The 24,949-nt window shown below is 39.3% G+C and overlaps 1 protein-coding gene across 1 annotated transcript in view; it reads left to right on the top strand.

The window, feature by feature from the left end:
* The window catches only part of IARS1 (isoleucyl-tRNA synthetase 1), a 67,422-nt gene that overhangs the window by 8,353 nt on the left and 34,120 nt on the right, over positions 1 to 24,949 (top strand). Inside the window, exons 5-17 of the mRNA XM_072959065.1 lie at positions 932 to 1,014; positions 3,856 to 3,973; positions 8,490 to 8,637; positions 11,280 to 11,367; positions 11,619 to 11,679; positions 14,453 to 14,548; positions 15,779 to 15,901; positions 16,294 to 16,385; positions 17,028 to 17,126; positions 19,666 to 19,792; positions 21,025 to 21,098; positions 21,478 to 21,672; positions 23,233 to 23,319. Of these exons, the coding sequence (XP_072815166.1) occupies positions 932 to 1,014; positions 3,856 to 3,973; positions 8,490 to 8,637; positions 11,280 to 11,367; positions 11,619 to 11,679; positions 14,453 to 14,548; positions 15,779 to 15,901; positions 16,294 to 16,385; positions 17,028 to 17,126; positions 19,666 to 19,792; positions 21,025 to 21,098; positions 21,478 to 21,672; positions 23,233 to 23,319 (1,391 nt within the window). The remainder of the gene's footprint in view (positions 1 to 931; positions 1,015 to 3,855; positions 3,974 to 8,489; positions 8,638 to 11,279; positions 11,368 to 11,618; positions 11,680 to 14,452; positions 14,549 to 15,778; positions 15,902 to 16,293; positions 16,386 to 17,027; positions 17,127 to 19,665; positions 19,793 to 21,024; positions 21,099 to 21,477; positions 21,673 to 23,232; positions 23,320 to 24,949) is intronic.

Here is a 24,949-nt window from a genome sequence, read left to right as displayed (position 1 = left end):
GGCCTGCCGAGTCATTTCTCTCACAAGACTGTTTGTTGTGCTCTTTCCTGCTCAAAACTTGTCTTCATTATTTGATAAAATCAGATTTAATCAACCTAAATTTCGAAGCTCCTCAATTTTCTGCTAACCTAACTTTCTTTAATCTACCTTTTCTTGCCTAGTCACCAGTAGGGGAAAATCCTGTTGATTATAATATGCATGTGAGCCTTTTTTTGTTTTTTAAATTGCAAAAACATGAAGAGTCTCTGTACCCATCACCCACTTCTCAAAAGCTAACACCTTAAATAACGATAGTATAATTATCAAAAGTAGGAAATTGACACTGATCAACATTATACACCTTATTCAGATTAACCAGTTGTCCCACTAGTTTTTATTTCTGGTGTAAGATCCAATTTAGGAGCACAGATTGCATTTAGTTGTCATACCTCCTAAGTCTCCTTCAATCTGGAACATTCACTCAGGCTTTATCTTTTATGACCTTGTCACTTTTATTGATTGATTGGTTGATTGGTTGGTTGGTTGACTCAGATTCTGGGGATTGAACCCGGGACCTCGTACATGCTAAGCATGCCCTCTCCCACTGAGCTGAGTATCCTGTTTCTTATCACACTGTGACTCATTAATTTTAGCAACCATTGATGATTCTTGCCAGCAAACAGTAGACCTGTGGTCTTTGCTAAGTGGTAGTTTTGGTCAACTTTTATAAAGGAGTAGTAATACGTGTAAATAACATTATCTACATATGGGATGAATGCCAAGAAAACTGGTTCTTAACCTTATATAATGTGTTATTTACAATATAGATTTACTTGAACCATTGATCTGTTTTTCCAAAATCATCATATACAGTGATAACAGAAGTAAAACAAAGTGCTGTACAGTAACAAATACCATTGTCTAATAACTCTTAATTTTCGTTTTTTTAAAGTCTACTATTACCAGACTTGGTCGATGGATTGACTTTGACAATGACTACAAAACTCTGTATCCACAATTCATGGAATCCGTATGGTAGGTTTGATTTGAAATTGTAAATATAAAGACTGTTTTGTTACTGCTTAGTAGATAGGTCCTCTGGCATGAAATCAGCTTGGTTTCAGGTCCGCAATTATTTGCCTGAAATCTCTGGGGACGGAAGTTAGGAAGATACGGAGATTTCCCATATACCCTATGCCTCCATACGTGCGGTGTCCTCCATTATCGACATCGCCTACCAAAATGATACATTTGTTACAATTCATGAACCTATGTTGACAGATCCGAAGTCCACAGATTAGGATTCACTCTTGAACACTCCGTGGATTTGGACAAATGTGTAATGACATGTATTCATAATTCTAGTATCATACAGAGTATTTGCATTGCCCTAAAAATCCACTGTGCTCCACCTGTTCATCTCTTCCACCCCTAGATTTATTTTTGAATTCAGTCAGTTTTGGATTCTAGAAAGATAATAGGTTATCCATATGCCCTGTAGTATATAATGGCCCTAGCAGAATAAGGAGCAACCTGTTACCAAATTCATTAGTATTTCTATATCAGAACATATTATTCACACTAAGTGAAATAAATAAAGAACATAAATGTCCTGATGTTAGTCAAAGCCTTTTTTGTCAAATTAATTGGTACCAAAGTTTAGGAAAATTAGGTCTCAGAAGTGAATGAGTTTGTTTGTTTTAAGGAGTTAAGTCTAAGAGATTATATACTTGAATTTTTTACTGAGAGAAGTTGTCTATGCAGTCACTGTTTTGTAACAGTTTCAAAATGAATTTGCTTCCTCTTACTATTATAAGACAGCTGTTGCAGTGCCAGTCTTTAACTTGAGCCTCCTGCAGTAGTGTGAGAATCACTGCATATCAGTAATGGGCAAACCATTATTATGGCTGCAAAATGCCCAGTGTGCATGACTCAGGCCTTGAGGAAGTCTTACCTTTTATTAAATTATGCATAATCACAGGTGAGTTCAAAGCCCTTTTGTAGGATGCATTTTTTTCTGCACTGCACTATAGGCACTCATGCCTCTTACTGCCTTTCTGTCTACCTGGTCTCATTTTTGTTGCTCATGCTTAGCGTATGTCATTTGCCTTTGAGGAGCTTGGGGCAGTTCTCAGACTCTCTGAGTCTGACATGCCCTTGTGGGCACATCTTCAGACCCACATACCCAACAGTGGGAGCTGATCAAATTATCCAGCATGGCAGCAACTTTGGACGGGGGGTTTCCCATTTTATTGAGTAGCTGATTAAGTATCTTAAAAGCAGGAGAGGGGAGGGTGCAGCTCAGTGGTAGAATTCCTGTTTAGCTTGCATGAAGTCCTGGGTTCAATTCCCAGTACCTCCATTAAAAAATAAACCTAAATACCTCCCCAACCCCCCCCAAAATTATAAAAAATAAAAAGCAGGGTTTATGTTAAACATCGAACAAAGAAGGTATTATTTGTGCTCTAGATCAGGACTTTTGAGAACTTAAATGTGGTTAGTATGGTCAAAAAACTAGAAATTAGAAATTTTAATAAATTTAAATGAGCACATGTGGCTGGTACTGCCATGCTGGACAGTGTAACTCTACATCATACTTCCTAATTTACATAAAACACACCTGAATGGAGGAAAGGAGTCTTCAGAGCCTCTTAGTATTAGAATGTTAGTCATTCCTGAGGAACATGTTGGCATATAAATAAGGCACTTGGACCTAAGAGTGAATTAAAAAAAAAATAGTACGAGATACATTTAAAATGATAACATTAATTTAATGGTGATAATTTAGATAGAGTTGATGCTTTTGAGAATATAAAGTACTTCCACATGAATTTTCCCAGATGGTCCAGAAAGGCCTGTGAATTGGGTTAGGACCCTGTTTGAGGTAAAGGCAAGTGATTGTGACTTGCCTGAGATCACACAGCAAATTATGTGACTCTTAGGCTTGAATCTGTGTCTTATCAAATCTGACTCTCTTCTCTTGGTCTCCTGTGAATGTCCTTGCATCAAAGAATACAATTTAAGATTGAGCTTAACCTTGTGAAATTTGTTACATCTTTTTTTTTTTTTAACTTTATTCAAAGCCAAAGAAATCCATGAAAATATATGCACAGTTTTTCATTAAAATGTATTTTCGCAATTGGGGAAACAGTTTAATTCATTTACTGTGCCAACCACATAGGAACTGAACTATAAAAATGAATTAAATAAAGGCAGAGTTAAGCAAGGGTTCCCACCAAATGCATCGTGGCATCGAATTGGGAGAGGTGAATAGTCACCACAGGAGAACCTGGCATGACTGTTTTGCAGTGTCTTGGCACATGTAGCTTAAAGCAACACGTTTCAGTGTTCAGTCAGTTTTTGACTAACTGTAAGAGAGATACCTGATCCTAATCCCAGTGGTTGTACTTTTTAAATTGCCTTTGTAAAACTATCCATCATAGTGAGATTTAAGCAATACACCAGAAAATTATTAAGAAGAACAAACAGTCTAAAATCCCAACCATAGTTAATATATTGGTGAAAATCTATTTTGGTAGTCTCTCTGAAAATGTAAATATATATACTGATATGTACAGTTTAATATAATTGGTACTTTATTGTGCAATATGGTATCAATTGGTTTTCTCAATCAACCTTAATTAATGAACATCTTTCCATGTCAGCAGATGTTAGCACTTTTAATGTGTACATAATGTCTCATTATACTGACCTGTTATAATTAATTTATCAGCTATTCACCAGTTGACAGACCTTGTGTTTCCACTTATTTGGCTGTCAGAAACTATAAACAGAAACTGGCAAGAATGTTTGCATTTGGGGAAACAGAACTTTGGTTATGTAATTGTTGTAAAATTCTGTCTCTTGACTTGCCAGGTGGGTCTTCAAACAACTCTACAATAAAGGCCTTGTTTACAGAGGTGTGAAAGTCATGCCCTTCTCCACTGCATGCAACACTCCGCTCTCCAACTTTGAATCTCACCAGAATTACAAGGTATGTGAGACATCATTGGGCATTGTTATGTGCTCAGAAGTCTGATGGTCGTGGTGACCACAGTAACTTAGCCCCAACGTGGAATGTTAGCCTGGGGAGTCGTTCAGTTTGACCGCTTCTTACTGGTAATGTTCCCAGTCACTGAACCGAGGCTCTGTTAGGATTAAAAATGAGGGGTTTTCTTCCCTCCGTGAGATTTGTGATTGATGTGTCTTAATGCGTAGGTTTTGCTTGTTTTGATTATATTTTTATGCCTTTCTTTGTTAATAAGTCCAGCTCTGCTGTATTTCCCTCCAGGCACTATCTCATAAAGGTTATCAGCTTGGGTGTTTTTATGCCTCATCTGAGACCTTATAATATTGTTTATTTGTTGAAAGTATCTGGAGGAGAATCTGATTTGGGATTGGTGAAGTATTATGGTCTTGTCTTTGATGAATGAAATAATTTGGTGTCATTGGTATAATAGAAGAGTTTTGGTGTGTCTTGTGTTTACCAAGTGTCCTCCTTTACTTTTTCCAGAGAGTAGGGGCTGTAAGTCGTCAGAAATAAGAGCTGTCTGTTCTCATGTGTGTATATTCAAGGGGTGTTGTTATTTCTCAGAATTTATCTAACCCTCTTTGTTTTTAAACATTGATTTGTTTGGAATTCTTATTTTATGGCTCAGGTTTGGAAATTATATATTAAATTTTGCATTTCAAAAGCACTTTTCATCTTGTAGAATGCTTTCACACATCCCGTTGGATCTTTGCGTGTCCTTGTGAGGTGGGTGTGATGATTCCTGTTGTCTTAATACCCTTCTATGATAGTGTTCGTGTTACTGTATTTTTTAATAAAATATTTTAAGCATATAAAAATGCAGAGGTAATATACTAAGTACTTGGGTACCAAAGGCTTAGCTTTGTCAAATCTTAATATATTGCTGTATTTGCTTACTTTTTTAACATGGAGAATTTCAGGCATACACAGAATAAAGTAATTAACTCCCATGTGCCTCTCATGTATCCCCAACAACCTCTGTGACCAATTCTGCCCCATCTACACACATTCCACTTACTTCTCCCAGACCCTTTTTCAAAAGCAAACTTCAGACATATTATTTTATCAGTAAATAACCCATTATATGTCTTTAATAGATTAAAAAAATCTTTGTCTTTTAACATTACCATAGGTATTATTATCACACCTTAAAAAGTCACCATTAGTCACGTTTAACATTCTTTTTTTTTTTTTTGTCATAGTCAGTTTACAATGTTGTGTCAATTTCCAGCGTAGAGCACAATTTTTCAGTCACACATGAACATACATGTATTCATTGTCACATTCTTTTTCACTGTGAGCTACCATAGGACCTTATGTATATTTCCCTGTGCTATACCGTATAAACTTGTTTATCTGTTATATACATACGTGTCAGTATCTACAAATCTCAAACTCCCAGTCTGTCCCTTCCCACTCCCCTCCTCCCTGGCAACCACAAGTTTGTGTTCTTTGTCTATGAGTCTGTTTCTGTTTTATGTTTAAATCTCTAACATTCTTAATATTAAATGTTGTGTAATCGTTTAATTCCTGGATATCATCAGTGTTCACATTTCTATTTGCCTCGTAAATAGCATCCTTTTTTCCCTCAGGTTATTTTTAGATTTTTTTTTCCAATTAATATGTAAGTAAGGTTCATCATACATGGTAATAGTTGTCATTTAATTGTTTTAATATGTAGATCTTCCATTTCTTTTTCTGTCTTTTTCTTCTTTTTTCCTTGCAAATCGTTTGGGAAACAGGTTTTGTCTTACAGAGTTCCCCAGAATCTGAGTTTTGCTGATTACGTCTCCATAGTCTAATTTAACATTTTCTATCCTCTGTGTTTTATAGAAATTAGCACTTCATTTTTATGTGTGTTTTTTCCCTTCAGCATGTGTGTCATTAACAGACGTCAGTATTTGTTTGTGTTCTTTGAGGGGGTGAGTGGGTTAAAATTTATATATAATTAAGTGCATAGATCTTAAGTGTACCATTTAATGGGTTTCAATAAATACACCTTTATTTTGTTTTAAATACATCAGATATTACAGATAATAGTGGATTTAGTTTTGCCTGGTTTGTACTTTGGAGAAATGGAAGGATCCGCTGTGTGTTCTTTTATTGTCTGGCTTTTTTCGCTCAGCATTGTGTTTGTGACAGTCATCCATGTTCTGTGTAGTTGTGACTCTTTTGCGCTAATTTCTGTGTGGGTGAATATACCACAGTTTATTTATTTCCTGCACCTTTCTCTTTTTCATTTCCTTCTTACATCCTGATAGGTAACCACTATACTGAATTTGGTGTTTCTTTCCCATGCATATTTTTGTATTTTTACTATCTACATAAGTATTCATAAACAGTATATAGCATTGTTCTGTATGGTTTTTTTTTAACATTTTTTATTGATTTATAATCATTTCACAATGTTGTGTCAAATTCCAGTGTTCAGCACAATTTTTCAGTCATTCATGGACATATACACACTCATTGTTACATTTTTTTCTCTGTGAGTTATCAAAACATTTTGTGTATATTTTGTTCTGTATGTTTTTAAATCTCACCCATTGTACTTAATTCTACATCTTGCCTTTTATACTAAACATTATGTTTTAAAGTTTCTTCACATTGATACATATAACTTTATTTTTAACTGCTGTATAGTTGTATCATAAAACAAATAGATTACAAATTATTTATTCTTTTGATAGATATTTGAGTTATAGCCCGTTTTTTCTTTTTTTCTTTTAATGGTAACAAACACTTTGTAATATAAATCTTTGTGTATTTATGCTGGAGGTTTCTTTGGCAACTAAATTTTTACATGTTAGACCCCCATAGTTGCTTGTTAGGTCCTAGGGTTTTCAAAGTTTATACTCTTCTGTAAGTCATTAAGTACATTCTCTTATTGGAAAAGAGCAAGCCGTACAGAAGTTAGAGAAATAAACTGAATTACAGGAAGAAGTCTTTCCAACTGTTGCAACTTGTAAACCAACTTGTGGTATATAAAAATACTTACTATTTTTATATTGTCTAAATTTTTAGCCTTTTGAAGTCTGGTTGACTTTATTTATGCAGCTTCTGCTCATTGTGGAAAATGTAGATGCCATGGAAGATATAAAGAAGGAGCAGAAATATTATCATCCCAGTACCCAAAGGAAATCACTGTTGATGTTTTATTTAGGTTTCCCTTTAGTGGTTTTTTTTTTTAATTTTTAAATTTTTTTATGTCCATTACTGTATAAACTAAAATTAACAATTTTTTACATCTTAGTACCTATTTCCTGGTTTAATAAGAACATGTTTTTGCTCCTCCACTTACTTGCTCTATTCCATATACTTGCACAAAATTAATGTATATATGAAGACAATACCTAAAGTTTAAAAAGAATATTATCAATCAACCTGTCAAAAGCTCTCCCTTCCCATGGTCCCTTCAGTTTAGCATGTATCCCCCCTCCATAGTAACCGCTGTCCTCACTTCCAACATCATTGATATGTTTGCTGATTCGGTACCATATATAAATAGAATTGTGCAGTTTGTTCTTTTTTTGTGTCTGGCTTCTCTTGCTCGAGATTATGTTTGTGAAAGTCATCCATGTTGTATGTAGTTGTGTTTTTAATTACTTCCTAGTATGTAATTTATCCATTCTAACATTGATGGGCATTTGGGTAATGTCCATTTTGGGACTCTTATCAATAGTATTACTGTGAACATTTTGGAACTTGTCTTTTGGGGAGCATGGTACACATTTCTGTTGGTTACATTCCCAGGAGTGAAACTGTTGAGTCATGAGGCATACTTACATTTAGTTCTAATACAGGAGATGGCAAACTTTGAAAAGGGCCAGATAGTGAATATTTTAGACTTTGTGGGCCTGTCAACCCTGTTAAAACCATTCTTAGCTCAAAAACAGATAACGGCCAAATTTGACCTGTAGACCATGGTTTGCTGCCTCCCGCTCTAACAGAGTTTTCCAAAGGGGTTACACTGATTTATGCTTCCACTAGACAATACGGATTACTGTGCATCCTTGCCAACGCTTAGTATTTCTATCTTTTTTTTTGTTATGGCAATTCTTTGATTGTGTGTTGGTTGTAAACAATTGTGAGGATTGTTTTTGGTTTTGCTTTTGCTTTTGACTTAATTTTGGAATAAAAAAATAACTATTTTCCAAAATAATTACTTTATTGACCTAACTATGGACTTACTATAAAATAGATCATTGTAATAGTGAAACCTCCATTGTGTTTCCCTCAGGATACACTTAAAATGTTTTATTTGTGACTAAGGTAATTATTAAAGCATTCTCTTTATATTAAAAGTGTATTGGGAATTTCTTGCTTTGTATTTTCTTTATATAAATATGGCAATTTTTTTTAAGCTCAGTTTATTCTGAAAATCTGTTTATTTTATTCTTTAGGATCAGTTCCTTTTTCTTCCATGTCTATTGTTATGAATTTTGTTAAAAAATTTTTTTTTCATCTCGTTTTATTTTAGGATGTTCAAGATCCTTCAATATTTGTAACTTTCCCTTTGGAGGAAGATGAAAACGTGTCCTTGGTTGCTTGGACGACAACTCCCTGGACTCTGCCTAGTAACCTTGCCCTGTGTGTTAATCCAGATATGCAGTATGTGAAAATTAAAGGTCAGTGGGAGCCTGGTTACTTACGATTGATACGGATAAGACAGTTTTCACTTATTTTGGGAGAGAATGAAAGCTTACATTTCTCTCTGGAGTGAAAATAGAACTTTTTTAAAAAATGTATTAGACTTAATCAGGAAAATTACCTCTGAGAGGGTTATTTTATTCTCATTTCTGATTAAAAATTAACACAAAAATTAAAATTGTATAGAGATATAGGAAGTAAAAATTTCTTACAATTTTCAGATTATAATACACTTTTACATGTCATGCTCCTATTACAGATGAAGAACTTGAGATTCAAAGAGGTGGCATCTCATTATTAGGAATCTCCAATGTGTGTTTTCTCAACACTACCAAGCACTTAACTCAGTTCAGGCACTAGGTATCTGCAGATAGAGTCAGATATCACAGTCAGTCCTGCAAGACCGCCCCCACCACTGCATCCCCAATTCAGATGCCAGTTGTAAGTCCCAGTTGTCACCTGTGATTCTAACCTACGCATGACTTCCTTGGGTCTGAGGAGCAGCTCACGGAAGTCAGAGTAGGGTTGTAGTTATTAGATTATCTGTTTATTAAAAAAGGATATTGTAAAGGGTACGCATGAGTGGCCAGATAAAGAGAGAAATAGGGTGAGATCTGGGAGGGTCGCAAGCACGGGAGCTTCTGTCTCTGTGGAACTGGGGTGTGCTGTGCTCACAGCATGCGGATGTGTTCACTGCCCTGGAAACTCTCCGAACCCCATCCTTTGCGGTTTTTATGGAGGCTGTATTACACAGGTGCGTTGATTAAATCATGGGCTGTTGCTGATTAAGCTCAATTTCCAACCCCTCTCTCTTCCCCCAGGGGTTCAGGGTGGGGGGGGGGAGGGGAGCCTGGAGGTGAGGGTGTGAAAGTTCTAATTTTGTAACCCTGTGATTGGTTCCTCCTCCTTAGGTTACCTGGGGGGGGGGTTCCAAATGTCACCTCATTAACATAACAAAAGACACTTATGCCACTCATCCCTCAGGATGTTTCACGGGGTTTAAGAGTTCTGCCGGAACAGGGACAAAGACCAAGTATATATTTCTTATTATAAACCACAGTATCATAGACTCGGTGCCAGAGCTTGAGAACTTTGCGCCTTTCAAATATTCCCTGATATCAAGTTAACCATGGTCTCAGTGAGGCCCTTTCCCTAGAAATCTATGTGAAAAAAGAAAATTGGTACTTTTAGATTTCAGTAGTTTATGACTGAGCAGGGAGAAGCCAGGGAAAGAAGGAAAACTCATAGCCAAAAAAAATGTGTTTTCCAAGATAGTTGACTTGATCCACAATGGCTTGTGGTGTCAAGGGAAGAATATTGAGAAAGGAACAGGAAAGGATTGGGGATCAGTAAACAGGTATTTATTATTATTATTATTATTTAGCTGTGCCTTCAAAGTAGCTAGGACCAAGAATGGGTTTCTCATGATGCTGCTGGGAGAGAGCTGTTGTCCACACAGAGCCTGGCCCTGGTGTCTGCTGCTGCTTCTCTGGGCAAGTGCATTTCTGTCTGTATAAGGTCCCTGTGCACCTGAGGGTCGTGGCCATTCTGAAGGGAGCCTGCCGGACTTAAAGGCTATCAGTCGTGTCATTTCTCTGCCTGCATGTGACTCTTGTACTTGGTGGGCTGTGTGTTCTGTATTTTATTCAGAAAATGACATTCCTTTGAGAGCAGAGCTGGTGAGTGGCAGCAGTATTTGTGGTAGTTTTTCAGTGAATTGCAAAGGCCTTCACAGTGATCCGTAGAGTCTCATTTTTCTTACAGTAAATGTATGTCATAAGCTCTGGTAAATTCTTCGGTATGTCGTACTTTACAGGTGGAAGTTTAAATTAGCCTAAATTTTTAAAGGCAATTTGTCAGTATCTATTAAATTTTAAATGTTTATGCATTTGTTTCAGCTTTTCTAAGAATAGTGTCCTCCAGAAACATGTCCAATAAGGATAACAAAGATCTGTACAAGGATATTCATTATCCCAGAATCCATGGTAGTGGCAACTTGAAGACAGTGTTAATGTCTAGTATTAATTGATACGTTAAAAATAACTTGCACCTTCATAAAACAGAGTACTATAGAGCTATTTAAAAGAATGAGAAAGATCTGCATGTGTTCATGTATGGGAAGATAGTCACAGTGTATTATGTGAAAACAAATAGCAAAATTGTATTGAGTTATATCCCATAATTATTAAGTTGCACATATATATAGTGTATATGTTAGTATATACATAAAAATACTCTTGGAGGAATAGACACTGAAATAATAACGTTGGGGTTGGGAGGATGAGATTATGGGGAACTTTTACTTTGTGATCTTGTTAGTTTGCTAATGTTATTAATTTTTAAATATTCACATACAATGCTTTTGGTAGGAGAAAACAAAGATTAACTTACATAAAACGGATAGAGGTAAAATTAACAACAACGAATGAACTACCTTAACAGCATTTGATGTTTTTGTCAGTTTCGTATTTGGAAAGCAAGTGTTCCCCAACATTCTTTGTAGCGTTCCCCTGTCCGTGCTGAGCACGTTTCCATGCAGCTGATGCAGGAGGGAAAAGTATACTGATGCGTGTCCTTAGAATTAGCGAGAGCTGATTCCACTTTTCCCTTGTTCTCATAGATGTTGCCAGAGGAAAATTACACATTTTAATGGAAGCCAGATTACCAGCCCTCTATAAATTAGAGAGTGACTATGAGATCCTTGAAAGGTGAGTGTACAGATCATTGATTTGTATGTGTGTGTGTCTTTAACATTAAAAAGTGAGATACTTTACTGCCCAAAGGCTGTGTCACTCAAGTTTGGTTTGTGCTAATACCAAGTACATTCAGGTCACACATTCCAGTGCTAATGACTTAGGAGCAAGTGAACCAGAAGGACGTGGTGACTTAATGTGGCTGCAGCCTCATTTCTTTGATGATTTTAATTTAATTGTGAGTTTGCCTTTCTCCTTTTTTCTAGATTTCCTGGTGCCTATCTCAAAGGCAAGAAATACAGGCCTCTGTTCGACTACTTTGTGAAGGTGAGCTTAGAGACCTCTGTCAGGGGCTCTCCACAACCCGTGTATTTGATAGCTGGAGAGATACTCATGTTGTCTTATTGTTGCATTGTTTGTATGAGTGTGCCTGGATCCAAAAATCTGTTTTAGTATTAAAAAAAAATTTAATTCTATTTGTATCACCTTCTTGTTTTAATAATTAAAATCCTTTCGGAATTTTTAAATACTTTTCTCAAGTAACATGAGGAATCACTTACATTGGTAAGATTTGTATCTGTATGTTTGTGTTGTTTATAGTCTGCATATCACCCAGGAAAGTCTTTGGGGTTTTTGTTTGTTTGTTTTCACAAATTTAGAATAGTGCTCAGAATAAAACTTTGTGTGTAAAAGTAAACAGAGTTTATTTCAAGGAATTGACGAGGTGGGTACTTTAAATGTAGACACTACAACAGAGCTCAAACATTCAGCAGCAGTTTTTGTAAGAGTCATAAGGCTGTTTTACGTGATTTTTCATTTTCTGACAACAGAGAATCCATAGCTGTAGTTGTAAGCCCCACCACCAACCACCACAACAAAGAACCGTCAGCAGGAATTTCCTGCTGGTCCTTATTTATGGGGCCTGGAGTAGAATAATGAGCAGCACCCTCAGACCTGCCTGGTTTTCACATTATACAGAAATTGTGCTCAGTAAGACAGCATTAGCCACAAAGCCTTACGTCGCAGCCCGAGGTGAAATACGTGTTTACAACTCTGGTCTGGTTCAGGGCAGAGACACAGTTTGGTTAATGCAGATGATCCTGCCCTTTGGGCTCTGTCCACAGTGTTGCTCACCTCTGTCCCTTCGTTTTTGTGCACCTGAGTGTTTTCCCAAGTTTCTTACCTCCTAATGGATTTCCGAGCGCTCTGCCTAGTCCGGCCCCTCCCTGTGAGCCTGCAGTCGTTTAAACATACCCTTTGCTTTTGTCAAATTGGCCCTTTCTTCTCCCTCCCTATCTTTGTTTTTATTAAATTTTCCTCCTATTTAAAATGAAAAAACACTTTATCATTCTGTAATGTCATATCATCTTGATACTCTTCAAGGCTGAACTCAGTTGCCATCTGCAAAAAAAAAGCATTTTCTGAAATGGTTCTTTGATTTCTCCCTCTGAAAAATGTCATTACTGCGTTCTTCTCTTGTGTATCTTAACACGTTTTGTTTTATATTGTATTTGTTTTTATTTGTCTTAAAACTCTTAGACTAGATCAGTGACCTTTCTGAATTGTAGACCCTGTTGAGAACCTGATGGAGCTCAGCCCTCTCAGAAAATGCACGTGGACACAATAGAAAGGAACCCTTGGGTTCAATTGGAAGTCTGTCTGGCACATGCACTCATTTCATACCGATTTAAGTTATTTAAGACTAACACTTGTCCATTCAGTTAGCTTCCTGAAACTTCTGGGACCTCTGGTGAGTTTTAGAAAGATGCTACAAATTGACTTAGAACAAAAATCATCTGAGGTATGCCTAAAATACACGTGTTTGGAAGCATGACGCGGAAATTACGAGAGGAGATGCGGTGTGTGGAGGGCAGCGCCATAGCTCTGTGTGAATGCCGACCCAGCTCAGCCCGGCAGGGGCAGGATCTGGAACTGGACTCTGAGAGACAGGAATGGGGTGCAGAGTCTCTTTATCTACAGTTAGAAACAGTAAGATAGATACCTTTGGATTCCCTGCTCCTGCATCTGATTCTGAGGACACACATATTCTCTCTCCATGTTTAAACTATCGGAGACACAACTTTTAGCACCTGTCATTCCCCACTAACAATATTTCCAGGTGATTTGGGTTACAGCAGTTAAAAATACATGGGTATTTTTCAAGTTCAGTTTTAAGTGAATGCCGAAGGATTAGCCATCTGTGATCTAGCTGAAAATAACATTGTGTTTGGAACCACAAGACCTTTCAGGTCCCGGCTTCACCATTACTAGTTGTGTGATTTGGGCCAACCTTTGTCTTCGTTTCAAGTTTCTTCACCTGTGAAATTCAGATACAACCAAAATACTTTTTAAACATGGGACTGCGCGTGCCTTTTTTCACAGGATTATAGGATTAATTGTGAAAATCATTTCTAAAAGTACTTTTTACAAAGGCAAGGAGGTAAGAAAGCAAAGAATTAGTTTGGCTGAAACAAAGGGTATGTGAAAAGAAATATTAAGAAATGAAAGTAGAAAAAAGTAATCTGTGGTCTTAAATGTATGAAGTTTATTGTTGTTACAAAGAAAATCAAGCTGGAAACTTTTCCTCTCAGTATTCCGGTGGATGGAATACCTATAACTGGAACTTGTAAATCGGTTCCCAACCTGATTCTTTCAAAGTTTGCCTTTATTACTTAAATAACCTGAGCTGGACTGAAAGGAAAAGACACAGCAAACCATATGCAGGGATTGAAACTGTACCAGGAAGGCAAGCATTGAGGGAGCGTGTCTTCTGAGACATTTTCATGATAAACTGCATGCTGGAGCAGGGTGAGATCAGAGAATGGATGAAAAAGCAGTTTTGTGGCTAAGAAAGTTAGAAATTTTTCTCTGCAAGTCTTCAGATACTGATTTCATTTATAAATGTTGGACCATTATTCATGGGATAGATGTATGGAATTAGCATGTTTCTTCCCAATCTGAATTATTCTGCCTTTTCTATTTCTGAAAATATTTTTGGATGTTAAAATTTTTTTTCAGGTTCTTACCAAAAACATTATCAAATTAATGTGATGATGTGGTCTTGTTTCATCTGTGAAGCCTGATAACCTTTCTTTTCCAGTATAAAGAGAACGGTGCCTTTACTGTGCTGGTTGACAACTATGTGAAGGAGGAAGAAGGCACTGGGGTTGTACACCAAGCTCCGTACTTCGGTGCTGTGAGTAGTATAAATCTTGCATATATGTTTATGAGAAGTTAACATCAGTGGCCACTGAGTCGTGTGTGTGTGTGTGTGTGTGTATTTGAGAGAGAGACAGACAGACAGACAGATATTGCTTGCTCTTGTTCAAACTGTGGAGTCAACCTCTTTTCAGGCTCACTGCCCCAAAAATGGCTTATAAAACTTGTATCCGTGATTCCTGTTCACCAAGTTGATCTCTGAAAATGATGGGCTAAATCCTGGGTGTTGCTGGGTATTTAATCTTTCTAGAATGTGTTCATTCATTCACAGTTTACTTGCAATGCACTTTGCTCTTTATGATGTGCAATTCTGTGAGTTTTGACAAGGGCACGAGTCATGCAGTCATACGGACACCGCAGCCATCACAATGCAGAAAGTTTCCGTCACCTCTGCTGTGTTCCTGATTAAATACTGCATGATCAGAAGAGAGAATTTGACCTCTTTCCTCAAAGCTATGCAGTGTCATTAATTTTAAATTTTGCCCAGAGTAATTTTTCTAAAACTAGAATCCTTTTTCTGTCACTTGTATATGAATAAAACGAAAGAGCATAGGGATTAAGGCCATGCATTTAGAACCAGACCTCACCTTAAGTCACAGCACTGCCACCAGCAGACTGTCCCTGGGTAAGTTACTTAGCCTGTCCGGACTTCCTTTTCCTCCTCAGTAACATGGGATGATAGTACTTACAAGGATTAAATGGAACCATCCATATAGAGCATTTAGCTCAGTGCCTGACGCTGTAATAGTGCATTCATGCCAGTGTAGCACCCAGTGGGGACAGACAAATTCCTCTTGGCTTGATCACTTTGTCAGTGAGAGAGGCCATGAAGCTAGTCTGCCTCCACTGGTCATTTTTTTTTTTCAATACTTAACCTTTGCAGGGATTTTATTATGGAAATCTTCAAACATAACACAGACATAAAGAAAATATAATAATTTCCTTATGTTTGCATCATCAAACTACATTAACTATGAACATTTTGGAATTTCTGTTTTATCTGTCTTGCTCCCTCTCCCCTTCCCCAGCACCTTTTCTGTTTTGGCTGGAAGGTCTTACAGCAAATCCTCAATATCGTATGTTTTATCTGCAAAGACTTCTGTATACATCTGACTGAGAAGCTACCATGCCACTGTACCCAATAAAATGAACAATTGCTTAATATACCTAATAGATGGTCAGTATTCAAATTAGATATTTTCCCCAGGATGACTATCGGGTCTGCATGGACTTCAACATCATCCAGAAAGACTCTCTCCCTATTTGCCCTGTGGATGCTTCGGGCTGCTTCACGGCGGAAGTGACGGATTTTGCAGGACAATATGTGAAGGTCTGTGTCTCTGTGGCTTCAAAAGGTGTCAGTTTCATCATACTTCTTTCATTCATCGGTTTTTTGTTTAATAGTTTCCATATCTAGGATTTTTTTTTTCCCCTGGGAAGTTGGTTTGGTTTGGCTTTGTTTCAGCACGTAAGATCAGAAAAGACAGACTCATGACCTTAAGATCAGTAATCGTTGCTGATTGAAAACTTCACTGCCTTGAATGGTATGGAATGTACTTTAAAAGTATTTCAAGTTACACAGTGGCTAAAATGTGGGCCAAGTATTTTTATAATATGCTCTACCACTAAGCTGCACCCTCCCCCTTAATACTATACTCAATTATATTGTGTTACGAAGTATTACAGGCTACTTTAATGGCTGGATTTTAATTTTTTTAATAGGATGCTGACAAAAATATCATCCGGACCCTGAAGGAGCAAGGCCGACTGCTTGTTGCCAGCACTTTCACCCACAGCTACCCTTTCTGCTGGAGGTGAGGGGAGTGGCTTCAGGTTTGTGGGGAACTTGGTATGTGTGCCATCCCATTATTAGTTCGTGGTTCCCATCTCATTTGTATCTTTTGGTATTTGAAAACTTTATTCTTGTTTTAAGGAAAATTTTAAGGATTCGTATCTAGTTATTTCTTTCCTCAGATTTTATGTGAGAAATATAGACATACACAAATACATTTTATGTTGAGGTCACCTTTCTCTTGGATGAGATGAATCTGTAAAATTTTCTAATGGAATTTAGTGAGAAATACAATGTGTTGCAGGTTTTAATACAACATCGTACTATAAAGATGTGGATGAAAATGGTATATGCAGGGGCATCATATTTGTTGTGTTCTCATGGGTTCCCTTTGCTGAAGCTGACATCATTTCTTAGACAACTGTCACAAGCAGAGCTGTATTTTCTTTCTTATCTTGTTCTCTTATAGCCTTTACGTTCTTAGTATCGCGGAGGGAGATGACCAGTTCTGAGCACGTAGGTATTAGTATTTGCAATAAAAATGAATGTCAGCAGGAAGCCCAATAGGTGGGGCTGATGTCGGTTAGAAACAAAGGGTCAGTGCTAACCCTGGGCCCCTGCCTGCCTCAGTCTGACCAGCCACGTTCTGCATTTTGGCTTCCAGGTCAGACACTCCCCTCATTTACAAAGCAGTGCCCAGCTGGTTCATCCGAGTGGAGCACATGGTGGACCAGCTGCTGAGGAACAACGATCTGTGTTACTGGTGAGCAGTAAGATGTGTGTCTTTATAATGTCCTTTGTCACGTTGCTAGTATTGGTCTACACTTTCCCCAAGTAATTTTTAAAGGCAAAAGATTTGTATGATCTGAAGAGAAACCAGAGTATCCCCGCTAAGTAATTTTAAAAGCCATCTTCTACTGTGTATTGTAATAATACAGTTGTTAACATTTTTTCTGTTTATTGAGAAACACAAAATAATTTAAATAATATTAAATGACATAAATGGCATCCCTCTTATGACAAGGCATATAGGGGAACATTTTTCTTTTTTAAACCCGTTGAAAATGAGAAACTGCCTTTTATTTGATTTAAAGAATGGAAAGACTTTGGAGAGAAATCTGGCTGTACTCTCAAGAGTCCGTTACCTTGAAATAACAGTCATTTTCAGGATAGTCATTTATTTTTGGATATACCCACAAAAACCGTTCAGACTTACTACTTTTTTAATTAAAGTATAGTTGATTTACAATGTAGTGTTAGTTTCTGGTGTACAGCATCGTGATTCAGTCATACATGTATATATATGTTCTTTTTCATAATCTTTTTCATTATAGCTTATTGCAAGATACTGACTGTAGTTCCCTGTGCTATATAGCGTAGGACCCTATTGTTTATCTGTTTTACATACAGTAGTTTGTATCTGCTAATCCCACACTCCTAATTTATCTTTCTCCCGCCCGTTCGTCCTTGGTAGCCGTAAGTTTGTCTTCTATGTCTGTGAGCCTGTTGCTGTTTTCTAAATGAGTTCATCTGTCTCATTTTTTCAGATTCCACATACATATACCTACTGCTTTTGACAGTTGTTATTTACATTCCTAAAATATGTGTGTGATGTCTTGTGCACTGTGGCTTCACGGATGAGGACTGCAGGGACAGAAGCCTTGCTCCTCAGCTAACATCTAACTCGCAGAGAGGTGTGACAGGAGCCCCCCACCCCACCTTTTCCCACAGGGGATACGTTCCAAGATCCCCAGTGGATGCCATGTGCCTGAGACACAGATAATACTGAACCCTGTGTCATATGTACTGTGTTTTTCCTATACATACATGCCTGTGATAAAATTTAGTTTATAAATTAGGCACAGTAAGAGAATATCCAAATTGCCAGCATCGCTGCTCTTGTACTTTGGGGCCATTGTTAAGTAAAAATAAGGATTACTAGAACACAAGCACGGAGATAATCAGCAGCTGAGAGGATAACGGAGATGCCTATAAGTGACTGATGGGCAGGTGGCATATATACCCTGGATACGCTAGACAAAGGGATAATTTGCGTCCCGATGGGGCGGGGTGCAAGGGCGCAGCACTTCATCACGCTGCACGGACCAGCGTGCAGTTTAAAACTTAGGGACTTTTTATTCCTGGAATTTTCCTTCTAATATTTTTGGGCCACAGTTGACTGTGGATAACTGAAACCGTGTAAAGTGAAACCGCAGATAAGGGGGAGATCATACTTCAACCTGTAGGTGCAAAAATGACGTAAGACCAAACCTGTGTATCCCAGAAGAGTGTTTTTCACTGAGAATTTTGAGAGAATTACTATTTCTAACTTACCCCAAGAACCCAGCTTGTCTGAAAAAACTGCATTTCATTTTGGAAGAATGGGGAGAATCTCAGGGCAGCAAAAGGAAATTACAGCTTTCTTCATTTCTTAGCAAAGTGACCCTGACTTCTGTAGAAAAAGCAGAGCAGTTTTTCCATTTTTATACCCAAGAAGCTCTTCAGTTTCCTAATGTGTGAAGTGTTGAGTACGGAAAGTGACCCAGGTTGGTAACTGAGGTGCCTGAGAGGACAGGATGTTTGGGAGCCTAGGGGTGCCCTAACTCAGTCTGGAGCTTGAGGAAGTTTCTTACAGAGCTGAACCTTAAAGGATAAGGAGCCATTTACCAGTCGGAGGCAGTAGGAGCCTTGGCTTGGGCAGGGGGCGGGGGTGGCTGAGGGAAAGAAGGAGGTGGGGTGAAGGTTACCACGGTGGAGGGATGGCATGTGCAAAGGCACTGAGGTGCGAAGCGCTTTCTAAGGAACTTACCTCATTGCTAAGCCAAAATTGCAATGGCAGGGGGGCTGCAGGTGAGCCTGGAGAGGGAGCTACCCACCAGCTACAAATAGCCCTGCCTGTTGGGACTCTTACTTTTTAGGTGATTAAGAGCCCATGCTAATGAGTTTCAGTAAAAGTGCTGTTGTGTGGGTGGCCTGAGGACTAGATCCGAGTAGGATTAGGCTAGCTGTCACCATGGTGATTGGTTAGAGGACGACAGCAGTCTTCCAGTTGGAGCGCAGAATAGGGAAGTGTATGTGCCGTGGAGTTTCCTGTTCCAGAACATCTTCCCTAGGCAGAATTCACAGCAGAAACAGCCACATGGATCTTCTGGTGCTGTCTGTGCAGAAGACATTCTCCCAGGAGTGAGCATTTCCAGAGCGTTAGGTCCACAAAGCATTGAACAAAGGCTTACACAGATCTAATTTGCAAGCTTGCTCACTAACGTTCTTATGTGATGGGTCATCCAATCTGTTTATTGTAGGGTCCCAGAGTTTGTTCGAGAAAAGCGATTTGGAAATTGGCTAAAAGATGCACGTGACTGGGCAATTTCCAGAAACAGATACTGGGGCACCCCGATCCCACTGTGGGTCAGTGATGACTTCGAGGAGGTGAGGCCGGCCAGTGTTTCCTGGTGTTGATTTTTGCTGAAGCTCTTTGTTCACGCTTCTCAATATGGGGTAAAAGACTGGTTTCTTTTTTTTTTTTTCTTAACCTCCTTCTTATTTCACCTGTTTTTTTCCTTCTTTATTCCTTCCTAGAATCATGACATAAATAAGAATATGTTTTTAAGGTTTTAATTTATTTTTACTTTACTTTTACTTCAATTAAATACAGTTTTGCATTTCCCTCTGTGTACAAATGAAGGGTGCAATTTGTACTTTTCTCAGGGAAGTCCTCATATTGTCTATCTTGTGTTGCTCAGATCCCCATTTGCTCTCTGTGGATTACTGATGAGCAGAACAGGGACTCCACACCCTGCACTAAGTCACTGCATGTTAAACCACTCTCATAGTGATGAACAATGATGACTTAAAAAAAAATTATCAGAGCATTGCAGACTTTTAATCTATAAAATCAAATGTTTGTGCGTGTGGGTCTATGTATTAATCATACCTGGTTATATAGATGTATTCCCTTCTGTGCACTTTAGAAGTCATGAGCAATAGCAGCCCCCGTACCTCCATAAGTCTCCAGTGGGCACCTGAGAGGCAACAGTGAAGTAGCTGAATCAGAGGGCTTTTCAGGACCGAGCAGGGAGGGCAGAGAAAGAGGCTGTGGGTGTTCATTAGGTAGCGGATGACCTCTGGGTGTGAACCCAGCAACTCCTGCTGGTGCAGCCCCTGTCGGATGACCCCTGTTCTGAGTGCCCCCGCTGGGCCCATCTTCAGACTCCCTACATGAGCATAATCCTGATACCTTGCGATCTGATTCTTTGGTCCAGTCCATGCACGGTAAATTAGTTCTCACTTTGACTTGGGAAGATTTCAGATGAAAGAGCCAAATTCAAGTGCCAGGAAGAAACTGAGTTGCCTTAGAGTAATAGTCTAGGCGTTTCACTCATGCTGGTGATTTGTGGCAGAGATTTGGACACGGTAAATCCTCAAGAAATACTTGTTGAGATGCTGGCTGTGAAATTCTCTCCATGTAGAGAATCCCTCTGATACAGGAACAGGTAGCAAAGAAGTGAAGTCGGCCCACCTACGGTCTCCCATGAGGGTGAGATGTGGATGAAAACTGCCCTGAAGTTCAGAGGTGTCTGAAACTGACCATGAAAGTGATGTGAATTAACTCTGTGATCTTGGCTCTGAGGGGCTCCTGCTTTTGAACTCTGTTTTGACAGGTAGTATGCATTGGGTCAGTGGCTGAGCTTGAAGAACTGTCAGGAGTGAAGATCTCAGATCTCCACAGAGAGAGGTCAGTTTCTGAATGTTTGACTCACTTCACTTCTGTCATTGAAAGGGGGTCAGGGTAGGTCCTAGCCTGTAAAGACATGATCTCTGCAGCAGGTCCCAGAGCTACATGCAGAAATCAAACACTGTTTGCTGGATTACTTTGTTGCTGATGATTCATGTCGTGCTGACGAAAGGTGGCCTCTGTCCTTGGCTTAAATGTCAGGAGACTTTGGTCTTACAACTGTCCAGACGGAGCACTCAGTGCTCTCTGAAAGCCTGTGCTTCTGTCTGCAGGTGCATATGAAAGAGCTGAGAGGGCCTTGTGTTTCCTCATCTCAGTTAAACTCTTAAGTTCTGTTTTGCTTAAGATTGATAGAAATGGCTACTTCTCTGTTTGTCAGCATTGACCATTTGACCATTCCTTCACGCTGTGGGAAGGGACTGCTGCGTCGCGTCTCTGAAGTGTTTGACTGTTGGTTCGAGAGTGGCAGCATGCCCTATGCTCAGATTCATTATCCATTTGAAAACAAGAGGGACTTTGAGGATGCATTTCCTGCAGACTTCATTGCTGAAGGCATTGACCAGACCCGAGGATGGTATGTTCCTTGTTCTTTCAAGTGTTGTATTGATTTGATTTGATTTGATTTAGCAGGTATTTTACTGAGCATCCGGCATTTATCAGCTGGATGTGTCAAACAAGACAGGCTCTGCTAAACATACCATACAAGTGTCTTTTGAGTAGGAATGTCTCACTACACTAGGGCTGTAGTTTTAGGGTTTGAATGATGTCTTTGACATTTTGGAATCCAGAGATTTGTTATAGCGAAAGATTAAGTGATATAAAACAATTCATGTGTGTCCTTAGCTTGTTAACTTCAAATCATTTACCCAAATGTTGAATGAGTATTTATATACAAGATAATGGTGTTGGGTTCTACAGATTTGAGGGATGGTTGAAAATGTACTCAGGTGTTAGGACCAGCCTCATAAATTAGCATTCTAAAACATCCAGATTTAAAATTAAAAAAAAAATGACGGCAAGGATTTTGACATTGGTTTTATCTGATGCCTTGTCTAAAGCAGTACCCTCATCCTCTTAATTAAAAAAAGAGGAGTTACCTTTCCTTCATGGATGAGCTTGGTTCTAATTATACATTCATTAGAAATGTTTCTGCAGGAGTGTAGAAGGAATTCCAGCTTTAATATTCTGGAATGGGCTGTTTCCAGCTTCCAGTCCATTTACTTACAGAAACAGCTACCACATATAAATTCCTGTTCCTAGCGGGGACCAGATGGCTTCCCAGTGAGTTGTTTCTCTGAGGAGTTGCAGTGTCTGGCAGCTTTTAAAGGCCCTCCTGTGGGTCTGCACGCGCACACTGCCTCCGTCCCCTCCGGCAAACGTGGCTGCCTCGCATGAGAACCAGGGTCCTGAGCTGCCTTCAGAGGAAAGGGTGTGTTGCCAGGTATTCATAATAGGCAAGGGGCCCGATGTCCGTCCTTACCGGTCATGTCTGGTGATGTTCTTGGTGTGCAGAATCAGCTCTGAGATGGCACAAGTGCGTCACTTGTGGGGACAGCTTCCAGGGATGTGATAGAGCTCTTTTAGGGAACAAGCTAGGTAGCAAATAGACAACGTACATGAGACCTGATAGAACGAGGACGTTTTCTGTGTACCTGTAGTCTGCCTTTTGACTTGTGAATGAGAGCACCTCTTGTCATCAGACCGTCCCATATGACCTTGTGCTAAAGGCAACACACACCTCTGGATTTTCAGCCTGGCGTTTCCGGGAGGTCCTGAGAGGCCGCCCAGCGCTGCCTTGCTCTGCCGTGTGGCTGTCTGACTAGCCCCTCAAGGAGGGCGGTAGCACTGTCCCCAGCACTCCAGGGCTTTATTTGCTTTAAATAAAACACACTTTATTTTTTTCTAGCGCAAAATTCTAGTATGATCTGCAGTGGGCCCTGTGCCTAGTTTTCCAGCCCCCCCCCCCAGATGATTCTAATGTATCACAGGGATTAAGACCCATTGCTTTAAGTGATCATCAAGAAGTGTAACTCACCAAAAATAGAAATTCAGTCAAATGAATGAGCACAGTTTTCTTTCCTGTGCTTGGACTCCGCTTCTTTATTGAACCATTTCTTTGTGGGGTTTTTTCCAGGTTTTACACCCTGCTGGTGCTGGCCACAGCTCTCTTTGGACGGCCGCCATTCAAAAACGTGATCGTGAACGGGCTCGTCCTGGCAAGGCAAGTGCACCCCTCTGTGTCATGATGGGTTCTAGTTCCTGATGTTTGTTCTTACAGCATGTTCTAGTTGGAGCCAGCCATTTGTGGATAGAGGAATTTAGGAATGCCCCAGCTCTGTTACTATTCTTTTTCTCCCCTTTTTGCTTTTTTACTTTTTCCTGCTCTCCCTTCTCATCCAGCTTCTGTCTTGTGCACTCCACCTGTCACGTTCTGTCTCTGCACATCCCTCCATCTCAGAAGGGCTGCATTGAGGGCTAAGCCTGATGGAGGAGGACTGCGGGGAGGGCGTGTGTCCCATGATACTACTCGTGATAAAATACCATTTTTCATTTATAATTTTATGAAGTGCTTTTGCCTACAGCTCTTAGTAATCCATACATGGTCCTTTAATGTAGATTTCTGCTGTCCTCTTTTCAATATCAAGGAAGCTGTTAGTTCCAGAGGTTCATTATAGAGGAGTCTTATTTTTTCCTTTGCTTCTATTGCCTCTTGTTACTAAAAGCTCAAACAAGTGAAAATAAGGAAATGAAGTCTTTATGCATAAACAGCCTGCCTGACATGCCGTTTGAGGTGGAGGATGATGCCCAGCACCGTGCCAGGCCCTGTTTCGAGCATTCACACATCTTTGCTCATTTAATCCCGAGAGCTGTCTGAGATGGGTCCTTTAGTTGTCTATTTTGACATTTGAGGAATTTGAGCTGCAGAAAAATCAAGGTCACACAACAAATGAGTGATAAATTCAGGTTGTGTGCTCGGTCAGTCTGGCTGGACAGTATGTGCTTTTTTCTTTTTAGCTGAAAATCTTACTGAATTGTAGTTGTAAAAATTACTGGAGACCCCTCGTGTGCTCTACCTGGTTTCCTCCAGTGGTCACATTTTTGGAAACTGTAGGACGTTGTCACAAGCAGGATGTTGACACAATCCACCAATCCTACTCAGATTTCCCCAGTTCTGCTCATTTACTGTGTATATTTAGTTGCATGCAAAATTATCTCATGTGTAAGTTCCTGTATCCCCCAGCACAGTCAAGATACTGGGCCGTTTCAACATCACAGCGCCCCTCTGTTGCCCTTTTATTATTAACACTGACCCCACCCTTTCACACTCTCACACGCGCACACACACACACACACACACCCCACCGGCCTTCCATCCTAATCCCCAACCCCTGCAACCACTGATCTGTTCCCCATGTCTGGAATTTCATCATTTCAAGTGTAAAAATGGATTCATACCATATATAACCTCTTGTGATTGGCTTTTTTTTTTCACTCAGTGTAATTCCCTGGAGATCCCCCAGGGGGTTGTATGTGTCCATAGTCCCTTCTCATTGCTGAGCAGTGTTCCATGGTCACCCACAGTTTGACGTTTTACCAGCTGAAACACATTGGGGTTGTTTCCAGTGTTTACTAAAAACAAAGCTGTGAACTTTATATGTTTTGTGTGAATATGAGTTTTCATTTCTCTGGGATAAATGCCTTGGCTGTGTGTTTAACTGTTACCCTCAGGCGTCTTCCTGCTGCCACTTATCCTGCAGCTTCTCCACTGACTCACTACAGTATTCAAAAAGAAGCTTAAACAGCGTTAATAAAACAACTTTACTGTTGTGCCTTAATAATGGTTTGTGTCC

Source organism: Vicugna pacos, chromosome 4, assembly GCF_048564905.1.
Source record: "Vicugna pacos chromosome 4, VicPac4, whole genome shotgun sequence".
In the NCBI taxonomy this organism is placed as follows: domain Eukaryota; kingdom Metazoa; phylum Chordata; class Mammalia; order Artiodactyla; family Camelidae; genus Vicugna; species Vicugna pacos.
The sequence above is the reverse complement of the archived record's forward strand: the minus strand, read 5'-3'. Positions and strand labels throughout refer to the sequence as shown.